At 41.2% G+C, this 15,000-nt stretch overlaps 1 protein-coding gene across 1 annotated transcript; it reads left to right on the top strand.

Annotated features, from left to right (window-relative positions):
* The first annotated feature begins 6,768 nt into the window (after positions 1-6,768).
* Positions 6,769-12,977, top strand: LOC123520053. The gene is made up of 3 exons (XM_045281928.1): positions 6,769-6,811; positions 8,308-8,626; positions 12,665-12,977. Exons 2-3 carry the CDS (start codon positions 8,346-8,348, stop codon positions 12,828-12,830), a joined length of 447 nt encoding a protein of 148 aa, XP_045137863.1. The 5' UTR covers positions 6,769-6,811; positions 8,308-8,345; the 3' UTR covers positions 12,831-12,977.
* Positions 12,978-15,000: the final 2,023 nt, after the last annotated feature.

Here is a 15,000-nt window from a genome sequence, read left to right on the forward strand (position 1 = left end):
CTGACGAGACAGCCAGACGTTACCCTACGGAACGAGCTCAGAGCTCATTATTTCCGATCTTGGGATAGGCCTGAGACCAGGCACACACCACACACCGGGACAACAAGGTCACAACTCCTCGATTTACATCCCGTACCTACTCACTGCTAGGTGAACAGGGCTACACGTGAAAGGAGACACACCCAAATATCTCCACCCGGCCGGGGAATCGAACCCCGGTCCTCTGGGTTGTGAAGCCAGCGCTCTAACAACTGAGCTACCGGGCCGTGTGTGTGTGTGTGTGTGTGTGTGTGTGTGTGTGTGTGTGTGTGTGTGTGTGTGTGTGTGTGTGTGTGTGTGTGTGTGTGTGAGAGAGAGAGAGAGAGAGAGAGAGAGAGAGAGAGAGAGAGAGAGAGAGAGAGAGAGGAGGAGGAGGAGGAGGAGGAGGAGGAGGAGGAGGAGGAGGAGGAGGAGGAGGAGGAAAATAAACTGATAATGAAAGAAAACAAGAAAAATACGAGATGAAAGAGAAAGTGGCGAAGAAAAAAAAAAGTCAATCAACTAAACGGAAAAATAAAAAAAGCAAAGATATGGTTTCTCTCTCTCTCTCTCTCTCTCTCTCTCTCTCTCTCTCTCTCTCTCTCTCTCTCTCTCTCTCTCTCTCTCTCTCTCTCTCTCTCTCTCTCTCTCTCTCTCTCTCTCTCTCTCAAAAGTCACTAAAAACTTGACAGATTAAAATGAGATCTACCTGCTGAGGATAACTATCAAGACAGACGCGTTTCCTTGCTTTCTGAGTTGTCTAGTTGCTCTTGTTCCAGCTCCTAGAAACCTGTGGCCGGTGGTGGGAAGCCAAGACCAGCCAGGCAAGCAATGAGGCAAGGCAATGAGGAAAGAAAGCACGTTGTTAGTCAGATAAGCAGCCAGATAGCCAGCCAGCCAGCCAGCCAACCATCTGTACCTCCTTCCTGTTGGGCATAAACCATTTTTTTTTATAGAGTGGGAGAGAGGAGGATAGGAAGAGGGGTGTGGGTGCATAACTAGGTGGTGGTGGTGGTGGTGGTTCTTGTGGTATGAGTCTTATCGTTCATTGTGTCTTGTTCAATTGTTCTTGCATATTTCTTTACGTACACGCTCTCTCTCTCTCTCTCTCTCTCTCTCTCTCTCTCTCTCTCTCTCTGCGCAGTATTTCATCTTGTAATTAAAAGGAAGAAGACTTGCAAAAGAGGAAAATAAAAAAAAAACACTTGAAGAAGGAAATCAAGTGAGATAAAACAGTACTGATGGAGGTCACGAAAGGTCAAGGCTGCAAGGAGTAAGGTCAGCACAGATCTCGACAGCTTATCTTCTAAATAAAATGGGAGGATATAAACCTAACCTGGTGAAGGAAGTCTGTGAATGACCTGAGGGAGTGTTAGAGAAAAGCACTAATGGATAAGGAGACTGAGTAACATGTGGGAGGGAAGTTTATGAATGGTTTGAGGGATTGTTAGAGAAAAGCACTACAGAATGAGGAGGATATAAGAGCAACCTGTAGGAGTGAAGTTTGTGAATAGCTAGAGAGATTGTTTGAGGAAAGAACTAACGAATGAGGAGAATATCAGTCACATGTATGGAAGTGTGTAAATAGATCGAGGGCTTATTAGAGGAAGGAATCAATATATGCAAGGGTTTAAGATCGTTCCGGCTCTAAAGGTCCGGCATTGCTTCCTTCTGCGTTAGTTGATCAAAGGTGTTCATGTCATAATTTCAAGCGACGAGCAACAAGACGGAACTAAACTGGTTAAATTGTAACTCTTTCCTACAATGTTTCTTGTTCTATTTTCCTTTTCTTGACTGGTGTGGGTAAACGATAAGCACCAAACGAGTCTTCTTTCATCTGCGCACAAGAAAAAAGAGAAGATAACGATGTGATATGAAAGCACACGAAAAAAACAAGTTACTACTATTACTTACTCCTACTACTACTACTACTACTACTACTACTACTACTACTACTACTACTACTACTACTACTACTACTACCACACACTACTACTACTACTACACTACTACTACTACTACTACTACTACTACTACTACTACTACTACTACTACTACTACTACTACTACTACTACTACTTCTACTACTACCCACCACTACCACCACCACCATCACCACCACCTTCACCACCACCACCACCACCACCACCACCACTACTACTACTACTACTACTACTACTACTACTACTACTACTACTACCACCACCACCACTACTACTACTACTACTACTACTACTACTACTACTACTACTACTACTACTACTACTACTACTACTACTACTACTACTACTACTACTACTACTACTACAACTTTCAAAACTAGACTCATCTTCATTTTTATCTCCTGCTATCTTGCATTTTGGGAAGCGGAAGTTAAGCGGGATTTTTCTTTCTTTTTTTCCTCCTCCTCGTGCTCCTCCTCCTCCTCCTCCTCCTCATTTATCAGACACGCGCCGAACAAACCAAGGAAGAAACATGAACAGTAAACAAGAGAGAGAGAGAGAGAGAGAGAGAGAGAGAGAGAGAGAGAGAGAGAGAGAGAGAGAGAGAGAGAGAGAGAGAGAGAGTCAATTATGTCACTCATCCTTCCTTAATTTCCTTCAGTTTAGCAATTAACAAGATTTGGAATTCTGACGATGCTAAAGGAGGAGGAGGAGGAGGAGGAGGAGGAAAAGGAAGAGAGATGGAGGTGTGGAGGGAAGGTGGAGAGAAGAAAAAAAGCAGTAAGTGGAGAAAGTAAACGAAAGTGAAGGTTCAATTAAAGACAAGGTGTGGGTGAACTTAGGAGGGAAAAAAGTGAGAAGAAAGTGAAGCATTAGAATTATCATTTGCCACATATGTAGTCAATACTAGTAGAGTGTGTGTGTGTGTGTGTGTGTGTGTGTGTGTGTGTGTGTGTGTGTGTGTGTGTGTGTGTGTGTGTGTGTCTCTCTCTCTCTCTCTCTCTCTCTCTCTCTCTCTCTCTCTCTCTCTCTCCACCATGCTAAAGAGAATCGGGTGGGAGAGTGCCAATCTTAGGGCGGCTCGGCGGGGGGTGACTATCGTGAAAGGAGAGAAAGCACACACATTGCCTCCGCCTAGTCCGGGATTCGCACCTCGGAAGCCAGAACATTGAGGCGTACACTAATGGATAAACAGGCAGTAATATGTATGGACAGACAGACAGAAAGACAGAGAGGAAGAAATTAAGTATACCTATAGACAGAGACAGGTAAATAGACGGAAAATATAGAAATACTTGTTGATATAGAGGTAGCAGGTAGATAGACAATAAAAAAGAGGAATTTCTATAGAGAGAGACAGACAGACAGGGGTAAACTAATAGGCAAAATAGAAAAACATTTATATACATACACAAATAGATGGACAAACTAATAGAAAGCGAAACGTGTATAGACGGAGAGACGAAGAGACAGACGGAAAGATGGACAGAAATATACAGGGATAATCAAGTAGATAGACAGACAGACAGACAGACAGACAGACAGACAGACAGACAGACAGACAGGACGGACGGACGGACGGACGGACAGGCAGGTACAGAGAAACAAAGAGATAGACACTGACAAAATAGAAAGACTGACAGATTACTGAAAAACAGACAAAGGCAAACTCTCTCTCTCTCTCTCTCTCTCTCTCTCTCTCTCTCTCTCTCTCTCTCTCTCTGACGGAAAAGAAATGAAAGTGATACAAACGAAGATACCAAGAAAAAAAACATGAAAAAAAGAAAGAAAAAAAAAGACAGAAAGTGACAGTGACACAAGAATGCAATGTGAGGAATGGTGATACAAATATGACACACACACACACACACACACACACAGAGAGAGAGAGAGAGTGAGAGTGAGAGAGAGAGAGAGAGGGGGGATGGCCGAGACGAGAAGGTCAAGAGAGAAAGAGAAAAGATGAGAAATAATGGGAGTGTCAGAGAGAAAGGAAAAATTTAGAATACAAAGATGAGAGAGAAGGAAACACGCCGGAAAAAAAGGAGGAAAAGGAAAAGATGAAATTGCTTACTCAAAATGGTAAAGGGAAAGGAATGGAAAGTGGCTGAGGAAAATAAGAAGAGAAGAGGGAAAATTTTAAGAATGTAAGATAGAAATGGATAAAAAAAAAAAAGAAAGATATGTGGAGATTCTACATGGGAAGGAAAGAAATGGAAGACAGCGAAGGAAAAAAAAAGTGGAAAAAGAAAAAAAAAATTAATACACTGAGGAAAAAGTGTGACGGAGAGAGAGAGAGGAAAAGGGAAAGGACAAAAAAAAAAAGAAAAGAATGAAAGAAAAGAAAGAAAAAATAAGTAAAAAGAAAGGAAAAAAAGAAAAATGAAAAGAACAGAAAAAAAAGAATCAGAACTCTTATGAGAAACGATACAAATAACAACAAATGAATGAAAAGCAATGAAAAGGTGAACATTTCTGACACACTAGAAAAAAGAATGACCAGAAATTAAAAAAAAAAAAAAAATGAAGAAAAATGCAGATGCTTCGATGAGAAAAAAACACAAATAGTCAAAATTAATGTGAATAAAAGAAAAAAAAAGCGGGAAAAAGTTAAATGAATATCTGGGAAAGAAATTAAGCAAGAAAATTAACAAAATAAATAAAATCGACAAGAGGAAAGAAATTAAATACAGAGAGAGAGAGAGAGAGAGAGAGAGAGAGAGAGAGAGAGAGAGAGAAATGTCAAGAGTACGAAGCAAAAGAAGAGAGGACGAGGCAACCAAGCGAAAAGATAAACAAAAAAAAGATAAGAAGAAAAATGTTGAAATGTTGACGATAAGAAAAAAAAGAGAACGAAATGAAAACTAAGAATAAAAAATAAATGAGAAGAGAGAACGAAGTTAATAGGAATAGATTAAAAGAAAATAATGACGAGAAAAGAGGAAAGAACGTAAAGAAGAGAGAAAATACAGGAAAAAAAAGGAAGGAATTAAAATCGACACAGAAATAAAGACAGACAGGAGAAAAAGTAAGAAAAATCACTGATGAAGAAGAGAAATGAAAACAAAAGATGACAGGAAAAAGAAAAGAAATGAGGAGAAAAACGAAAAGAAAAAGGAGAAAGTAAAAAAAATAGAAAAAAGAAAAGATAAAAAGAAAAAAATAAGATAAAGAAAAAGAAAAAAAAGAATAAGGAAAGAAATGAAAACTAAAGAAAAATGAAAGGTAAATGAAAACAAAGAAAAGAAAAAGGAAAACAAAAGAAAAAGAAAAGAAACAAGAAAAATAGAAAATGAAAAAAGAAAGATCAAATGATAGGTAAAAAAAATAAACAAATAAAGAAAGACAGGAACAGAGGAAAACACGATAAATGGAAAAGGAAACAAAGAAAACAAAACACTAAGAGACATCACTGAACGCAAAGGAAAAAGAAAACAAGAAGGAAGAGCAAAAAGAAACGAAGAGAGGATGAAAGGAACTGGAGAAAAATAGAAGATGGAGAGAATGAAAAAAAAAAGGAAGATGATGAAAGAAGCAGATGAAAAAAGGAAGATGGAGAGAATGAAGAAGAAAAAAAAAAGATGAAAGAAACAAGAAAAATAGAAGATGGAGATAATAAAAAAAGAAAGATAATGAAAGAAACTGAAGAAAAATTGAAGATGAAGAGAATGAAAAAGAGAGGAAGATAATGAAACAAAAAGAAAAATGAGAGATGGAGAGAATTCAAAATAAATATATACATATGAAAAACAGGAAAGAAAAAAAAAGAATAGAAGGAAACAATTGAGAGACACTACTGAAAGAAAGAGAAGAGAACGGAAAGTGAAGATAAAAGTGAAAAGATAAGGACAAAATAGGAAATAGGGAAAAAAATGAAGATATGGCTGAGAAAAGAAAGCCAAGAGATAGAAAAAAATAGAAGGGCATTGATGATTAAAGTAAATAAAACACTATTGATTAAGGAAAGGAAAAATAGAAAGCGAAGATAAAAAAGGAGGAGATAAAAGATACGAATAAACAAATATGAAAGAAAAGAAGAAAAATTAAAGTAAGAGAAACATTGAAAAAAAAAAATTATCGCTTAAGGAGAAAGAAGAAATGAGAAACAAGAAATGAAGAAGAAAAGAAAAGAGAAAAGGAAAAGGGAAAAGAAAAATGAAGTTAAGGGAAGCATTCAAAAAAAAAAGGAGGAAGGAGATAAAAAAAAAGCAGAAAAAGAGGAAAAAGAAAAGAAAAAGAAGAAAAGAAAGAAGAAAAGAAAAGAAGAAAGAAAGAAGAATCATCATCAAAGAAACAAATTAAAAACACATCACTGAACACAGAAGAAGAACAAGAAAAGACGAAAATTTAAAAAAAGAGAAAATAAAAGAACGAAAAATATATAAAAAAAAACCTGAACAAAAATTAAGGAAACAAGACGAAATAAAAAAAAAGATGAGTAAAGAAGATAAAAAAAACATACAAGAAAAATATCAGCGCACACACACACACACACACACACACACACACACACACACACACACACACACACACACACACACACACACACACAGATAGACAGACAAGAGGGTGGGGTACATTCCTACTTGCTCTGGTTTGTCTGAATTCTAAAACACCAGAGAAGAAAGGGCATAGAAAGGGCGCGGTGCTGAGGGGGAGGAAAGGCGAAGAAAGGGCGGGAGATGAGGAAGCTGAGGGGAGAGAAAGGGGGAAGGCGGGCGAGGGAGGGGAGAGGCGAGAGGAGGGGACTGCCACACCTCCTCCCGCCTCGCCGCCGCGTTTAAAAGGGCGGCAGGCAGTGTGCTGGGCATCATTCTCAGCTGTGAGGCCACCAAACACTCAACATGAAGGTACCTGGGTGTCTGCGCACACACACACACACACACACACACACACACACACACACACACACACACACACACACACACACACACACACGCCCGGTAGCTCAGTGGTTAGAGCGCTGACTTCACAAGCCAGAGGACCGGGGTTCGATTCCCCGGCCGGGTGGAGATATTTGGGTGTGTCTCCTTTCACGTGTAGCCCCTGTTCACCTAGCAGTGAGTAGGTACGGGATGTAAATCGAGGAGTTGTGACCTTGTTGTCCCGGTGTGTGGTGTGTGCCTGGTCTCAAGCCTATCCGAAGATCGGAAATAATGAGCTCTGAGCTCGTTCCGTAGGGTAACGTCTGGCTGTCTCGTCAGGGACTGCAGCAGATCAAACAGTGAAACACACAACACACACACACACACACACACACACACACACACACACACACACACACACACACACACACACACACACACACACACACACACACACACACACACACACACACACACACACACACACACACACACACACACACACACACACACACACACACACACACACACACACACACACGTGTGGGAACAGACAGACACACGTGGATACAAACAGTTATATATGAGCGCACACACACACACACACACACACACGGACATAGTCAGTTACACATGGACAAACACACACACACACACACACACACACACAGACACTCACGGATATAGTCAGTTACACATGGACACACACACACACACACACACACACACACACACACACACACACACACACACACACACACACACACACACACACACACTTCTTTACAGTAGAATAAATTCCATTCTTTGTGGAGTTGCACGCTTTGCATTTGGCCAAAGGTCGCCCAGTGGCATAAGAAAGGAGCGACTTGATTTATCAGGCTGGGAAAAAGACACCGGATACTGGAAATGGTTCTTTTACAGACTATTTTTCTTGAACACTTCTACATTTCGTTACACATGATTACTATTACTATTAGTGTTATTATCATTAGTGTTGTTGTTGTTATTATTATTATTATTATTATTATTATTATTATTATTATTACGATTATTATTATCATTATCATTATTATTATTATTATTATTATTATTATTATCATTATTGTTATCATTATCATTATTACTATCATCATTATCATTTCAACACTTGCTACTATTTCTACTACTACTAGTACTACTATTACTACAACTACTACAACTACTACTACTACTGCTGCTGCTGCTGCTGCTGCTGCTTCTCCTCCTCCTCCTCCTCCTCCTCCTCCTCCTCCTCCTCCTCCTCCTCCTCCTCCTCCTCCTCCTCCTCCTCCTCCTCCTACTACTACTACTACTACTACTACTACTACAATCAACACATACAAACACAAAGAAAAACACAAAATTTACTGAAGACTCACGCTTCGTTACCCACACATACACACACACACACACACACACACACACACACACACACACCAATGAATTCTTTCTTCTCCCAGGCAACAGCAACTATTCTCCTGACGGTGGTGGTGGCGACATGGGCAGCAGCGATTCCCAACCCATCCCCATCCCCTGCCCCTGCTCCTGCCGCTGCCCCTCGCCCAGCTGCGCAACAAGACTACTTCCAAGACTCACTGGAGGCTGCACAGTACCAGGCGCCTGTCATCCAGTACCAGAGCCCCGCCCTCGTTACACGCCGCAGCCCATTTATGAGAACGAGCCAGCCTTGTACACATTCCAGTGGGAGGTGAATGATGACTACTACGGCAACTATTACGGCCACCAGGAGCACCGCGAGGGCCCCATCACTAGAGGAAGGTGGGTATTGCAGGGACGGAAAGGTAGTGGTGGTGGTGGTGCTGGGAGTGGTGGGGAGAGGATGGCTAAGAGGTGAGGGGCGGTTAGTGGTGAGAGATTGGGTGTGGTGGTGGTGGTGGTGATGGTGGGGAGAGAGATTTGTGGTGTTGTAAGTGGTGGGGAGAAGAATGGTTTGGAAGTGGGTGTTGGTGGGGAGAGATTGGGATGTGGGTAGTGGTAGGAAGAGAAAGGAAGTCATGGAGTCACGTAATTCTGTAGCTGGTTATATATTCAAGTCCTTTTTTCGTGTTTAGAGGGGACAGTGGTCAAAGCAACTAAAAGGAAGACAAGGGTTACAGAGGTGCCAGTCTATAGAGGATTACTTGAAATTGAAGCATCTTATTAAAAAAAAAAATAAATAAATAAAATACAAAGCTCCAATTAAAGGGAGGTTTGCGAGTACTGATTAACTCCTGTTTTGCGTATTCAGTCTGTAAAGAGTTCGCTATGTGGTTAATTAGAGCTTGATTAGGAAGTTTGTATAGATGTGTAAGTTGGAAATAGCAAGATAGATATATTAGTTAAGATATCTAATTATAAAACGAGGGATATAGGTGTTTATTAAGACATGCAGTAAGAAGATGTAGGAAGGATTAAGTAAGTCATGCATTTAGAAAAGAGCCATTTAGTCAGAGAAAAAGAAAGAATCAGTCAGTCAAGCAGGCAGTCAGTCAGTAAACCCAGAAGAGAAACCCACTCTGGTGGTGATGTAACAGTCAAACAGTCCTAAAAGTCAGTCAGCATCTACAACCAGTCAGGAAATCGTGGAGTTACAACACAAGTCAGTCATTCCACTAGTCAGTAACTATTAATGACTGAATACAATTGGCCAGTCAGTCGATTAATCACTCATGAAGAAAGCTAATCAGTCAACAGGTCGCGGCAGCAAACAAAAGGCTCAAAAGCAGTCACTCAGCACTTCAGTCAGTCAGTCAGTTAAGTAATCATGTTCAGAATAGAAAAAAAAGAAGAAAACCACAATTGATCACCAGCCAAGTAGACAGAAGAATTATTAAGACGTTCAGTTAATCAATCAGTCAATTAATCTATCAGGCAGATTATTAGTCACCAGTCAGTGAGTCAGTGCATTATGTAGTCAGTGAGAGCAGAACAAGAGCACAGGCAGGACAAGTGAAAGGGAGCAACGTCTTCTTACCCACTCACCCCCCCACACACAAAAAAACAAAAAACACGAGATCAAGAAAAGAAAGAGAGGAAAAGAAAGTTGGGAGAGAGAGAGAGAGAGAGAGAGAGAGAGAGAGAGAGAGAGAGAGAGAGAGAGAGAGAGAGACACACACACACACACACACACACACACACACACACACACACACACACACACACACACACACACACACACACACACACACACATAAAAATAAAATAAAATCATCAATAACAAAAATAGACACGTTAGATAATCTAGCCGAGCTAAAATTACCACAAGGAACCACAACAACATCAACCCCACTAAAAAAAAAAAATAAATAAATAAAAAATTAGAACGTAAAGATAGCGCAAGCAAGGTAGCGAGCAGGTGGAGCCGTCAGTTACCTTTACCTGTAAGGAGATATACAAACACCTGCCCGTTTACGAGACTCATTAACACAGCTGTTCAATGTTAGTCACGTGCTTCTCATGGGGAAGGAAAGGGAGGAGGTGGTGGTGGTGGTACATAGTAGTAGTAGTAGTAGTTGTAGGAGGAGGAGGAGGAGGAGGAGGAGAAGCAGAAAGAGAAGCAGAAGGAGAAGGAGAAGGAAAAGGAAAAGGAGGAGGAGGAGGAGAAGGAGGAAAAGGAAAAGAAGGAAGAGGAAGCAAAGTAGTAGTAACAACAGTAATAGCAGAAACAGTAGTAGTAGTAGTAGTAGTAGTAGTAGTAGTAGTAGTAGTAGTAGTAGTAGTGTGTTTCCGCTAGCATCCCGGCAGAGTGAAAGTTCGAAGCAGCGACCTTTGAGTGAGATAGAAGGAAAACAAAACTGGACTGGCCGGGAGCTGATCGCTTTCTCTGCGTGTTGACCGGCGGCAGGTGGCGTTTTTACGTTTCCTTTCGATTTTAAAGTCTTTCCTCTCTCTCTCTCTCTCTCTCTCTCTCTCTCTCTCTCTCTCTCTCTCTCTAAGAAGAATGCTCGCCTTTCATTTATTATTTTCTTCCTTGACACCTCCTCCTCCTTCTCTTCCTCATTTTGCTATTCTTCTTCCTCCTCCTCCTCCTCCTTTTCTTCTTCCCTTTCCTTCTTTCTTTTTTTCCATTTTTCTTCTTTTCATTCTTCTCTTCATTTTCCTTTTCTCACTCCTTTCTTCCTTTTCCTCTTTCTATTTTCCTCCTTCCATTTTTTTCGTCTTCCTCATCCTTATTTTCTTCTACTTGCTTTTCTCTGTTTTTCTTATTTTCCTATTAATCTTATCCTCCTCTTCCATTTCCCTTTCTTACTGCTCTTCCTCCTACTTTTCTTTTTCTTCTCCTATTTTCCTTTTTCCTTTCCTTTTTTTTATCCTATTATTCTCATCCACATCTTGCTTCTCTTTTTCTCACTCCCCTTCCTCCTCCTCCTCCTCCTTTTCTTCTTCTTCTCCTACTACTTTCCTTCTTCCATTTTTCTTGTTATTCTCATCCTTCTCCTCTACCTTTTCTTATTTCTCTTCCTCCTCCTCCTCCTCCTTCTCCTTTTCTTCTTCCTTTTCCTACTCTCCTCTTTTTTCTTACTATTCTCATCCTCCTCTTCCTCTTCCTCTTCTTCTTCTTCTTCTTCTTCTTCCCTCCTCCTGTACTGATTCTCACGTTAATGCATCGACAGTTTCATTAGTGTAATTTCTCCACAAGTCGTTCCTACTTTCCTCGCTGTCACTCGGTTTTCTTTATATTTTTCCACCAATTCATGACGGTGCTTAAAATGCCGTGAAAGTTATAAGTACACACACACACACACACACACACACACACACACACACACACACACACACACACACACACACACACACACACACACACTCACACTATTTTAGATACTGTATGTGTTTAGTGTGTGTGTTTGTGCGTGTGGAGGAAGAGTAATAATAATTTTCCTCTATTAACCCACCCACTTGTGACCTTTTCTATATTTTCCTTTTTCACCCCCCCCCCCGTCTCTCTCTCTCTCTCTCTCTCTCTCTCTCTCTCTCTCTCTCTCTCCATTATAGGACTCTTGCGGTCATATCTGCATTTAAAATTCATGAACTTTCGCCCTCGTGCAATACTTCCCACAATACCTTGCCTGACTTACCTGCCCTGCCCTGCCCTGCCCTGCCCTGCGTCACCTTTACCGTGCATAATTACCACCTTTTCCTCTTACTCTCTCATTTACTCACTCACTTATATTTCCTTCTTTACTCTTTAACTTACTCACTCCTTTACTCACACACTCATTGATTTACTCTTTTAATATTCTCTCTCTTTTACGCACTCAGCATTATTATCGCATTTTCCTGTTATTCTCTCATTTACTCACTCTCTTATATTCACTGCTTTACTCTTTTACCTTCCTCACCTATTTACTCATACCGTCATTGATTTACTCCTATTTTGTTTTATTTTCTCTCTCTTTTACGTATTCAGCGTACTGATCATCTTTTCTTGTTACTCTCTCTTATTTACTCATTCCCAGGTATGCTGATTCTTTTACTCCTTAATTTCCTCATCTAATTACTCATATACTCATTAATTTATTCTGATTTTCTTTCACTCTCTCTCTCTCTCTCGTATATTACACAACTCTATTCCTGCATCGTCATCTTTTACCTCACCGTTTCCCTTCCTTCTCTCTTCTCTCCCCAACATTATTCCTCATCTCTCCTTCAGCTAAATCTTTCCTCTCTTCTCCTCCTCCTTTAATTTTTCTCTCATAGCAACAATTATCCAACTCTCATTCCTTTAACCACATTACCACACTCTCTCCTTTCTCCCTCTTTATCTCAGCCTCCTACAACGCTAATACATTTTTCTCTTTCCTTCTCCTCCTTCAGCTACTACACCAGGCTGCCCGACACACGCCTCATGAAGGTGGAGTACTATGTGGATGAGTACGGATACCACCCAACTATCACGTACGAGGGAGAGGCACAGTACCCAGCACCACAAGCATACCAGCACCACAATGTCCATCCAGTGCAGGGTGACTTGTACCTCTAACCCGCATGTGTCTTAATGGGGCGCCTCACCTTACCTGTGTGTGTGTGTGTGTGTGTGTGTGTGTGTGTTGTGTGTGTTTGTGATCTCTTACTCTTCTCCGTCTGTGTGAGTGAGTTCGAGTGAGTGTTTGTGTGTTTTTGTTTGGTTTGTGTGACTGTTTGTGTGTGTTTGGGTTTATGGGTGAGTGTGCGAGTGTGTGCGTGTGTGTCTGTGTGTTAACTGGTCAAAAGGTGAAAGGAAGGAACTGACTGACTAACTGACTGACTAATTAACTGACTGATTGAAGCTCCCGTAACAAACCCTAGTCCCTCTACCCCTATACATCTACAGTCCCATCCCGCCACGTCCCTTTCCTACCTTCTGGCCTATTCCACCCTCCTATAACAAGACTCCACATCCACTTCACCTCCACCTCCTCCACTATACCTTAACTAACTCATCCCTCCCTCCAACATGTCCCTCCACCTCACGACTCCTCCCCAGCCCATCTCCTCAGACCCTCCCTTTAAACCCCCTTCCCTTCCCCTCTTCCCATCTCCTTCCCTTAACCCTTCCCCTTCTCAGACTATGTGAATTAAAGTTAGTTAGATCAGTTTTTTCTCCTTCCCTCCATTCCTTCCCCTACGTGGTGCTCCTTCCCTCTTACGGTGCCACGCCCTCCCAGTCATCCCTCAGGAGTTATTCATTTGCTTTCACCTCTTCTGTTTTATTTTTCCTCCCGTTTTTTTCTTTTTCTTGTTTCACTAGTTTAATTCTTATGTTTCCTGTTGTTTTTCCCTTTTTTTTCTTGTTATCTTCTGCTTACAAGTTGAAGAGTTTTATATTGCAAAGAGATTTTTATACATATATTTTTTATACGTACTGTTAATTAATTGTTGAGTTAATGTAGTAGTTTTTTTTTATTAATGTTGTTACTGTTGTTGTTGTTGTTGTTGTTATTGTTGCCGTTGTTGTATAGTGTAGTAAGATTTTTTTAAAAGAGACCATACTGTCCCTTCTTCTTGTTCAAAGTATTACATAGTTTGTTTGGTTTCGTTTTCTGATTTCTTGTTTTGTGTATCGAATGTTTCATATAGACTTATTTTTTATACTGAGAGCAATCAATAAAGAAAATATACAATAGTGTTCTGTGTGTTACTGTGTTGTGTGTCCTTGTTACTGGTGGTGGTTATTGTCTCTCTCTCTCTCTCTCTCTCTCTCTCTCTCTCAATGTCTATAACGAAATAACCCAAATCACACCTTCACTATATCACCACACCTGCTCACCAATGCGCCTATCACAACACCACATCTGCTGCCTAACCACACCTGAACAAACACCACGTCGCCAGATACCACACCTGTCACTACACCATACATGACTTAACATCACACCTGACCAAATACCACATGTCACTACAACACACCTGTCACTACACCATGTCGCCAAACACCAAATCTGTCACCACACCATGCTAACAAACACCACACCTGTCACCACACTATACCAACAAACACCACACCTGTCACCACACTACACCAACAAACACCACACCTGTCACCACACCACGCCAACAAACACCACACCTGTCACTACACCACGCCAACAAACACCAAATCTGTCACCACACCACGCCAACAAACACCACACCTGTCACCACACTACACCAACAAACACCACACCTGTCACCACACCACGCCAACAAACACCACACCTGTCACTACACCACGCCAACAAACACCACACCTGTCACTACACCACACCAACAAACACTACACCTGTCACCACACCACACCTAACCAACAAACACCACACCTGTCACTACACCACGCCAACAAACACCACACCTGTCACTACACCACGCCAACAAACACCACACCTGTCACCATACCACGCCAACAAACACCACACCTGTCACCACACCACGCCAACAATCACCACACCTGTTATTACACCACACCAGTCTCTACACCACACCTGTCACTACACCACGCCAACAATCACCACACCTGTTATTACACCACACCAGTCACTACACCACACCTGTCACTAAACCACACCAACAAACACCACATCTGTCACTACACCACACCTGACCAAACAAACACCACACCTGTTATTACACCACACCAGTCACTACACCACACCTGTTACTACACCACACCTGACCAAACAAACACCACACCTGTC

Source organism: Portunus trituberculatus, chromosome 46, assembly GCF_017591435.1.
Source record: "Portunus trituberculatus isolate SZX2019 chromosome 46, ASM1759143v1, whole genome shotgun sequence".
In the NCBI taxonomy this organism is placed as follows: domain Eukaryota; kingdom Metazoa; phylum Arthropoda; class Malacostraca; order Decapoda; family Portunidae; genus Portunus; species Portunus trituberculatus.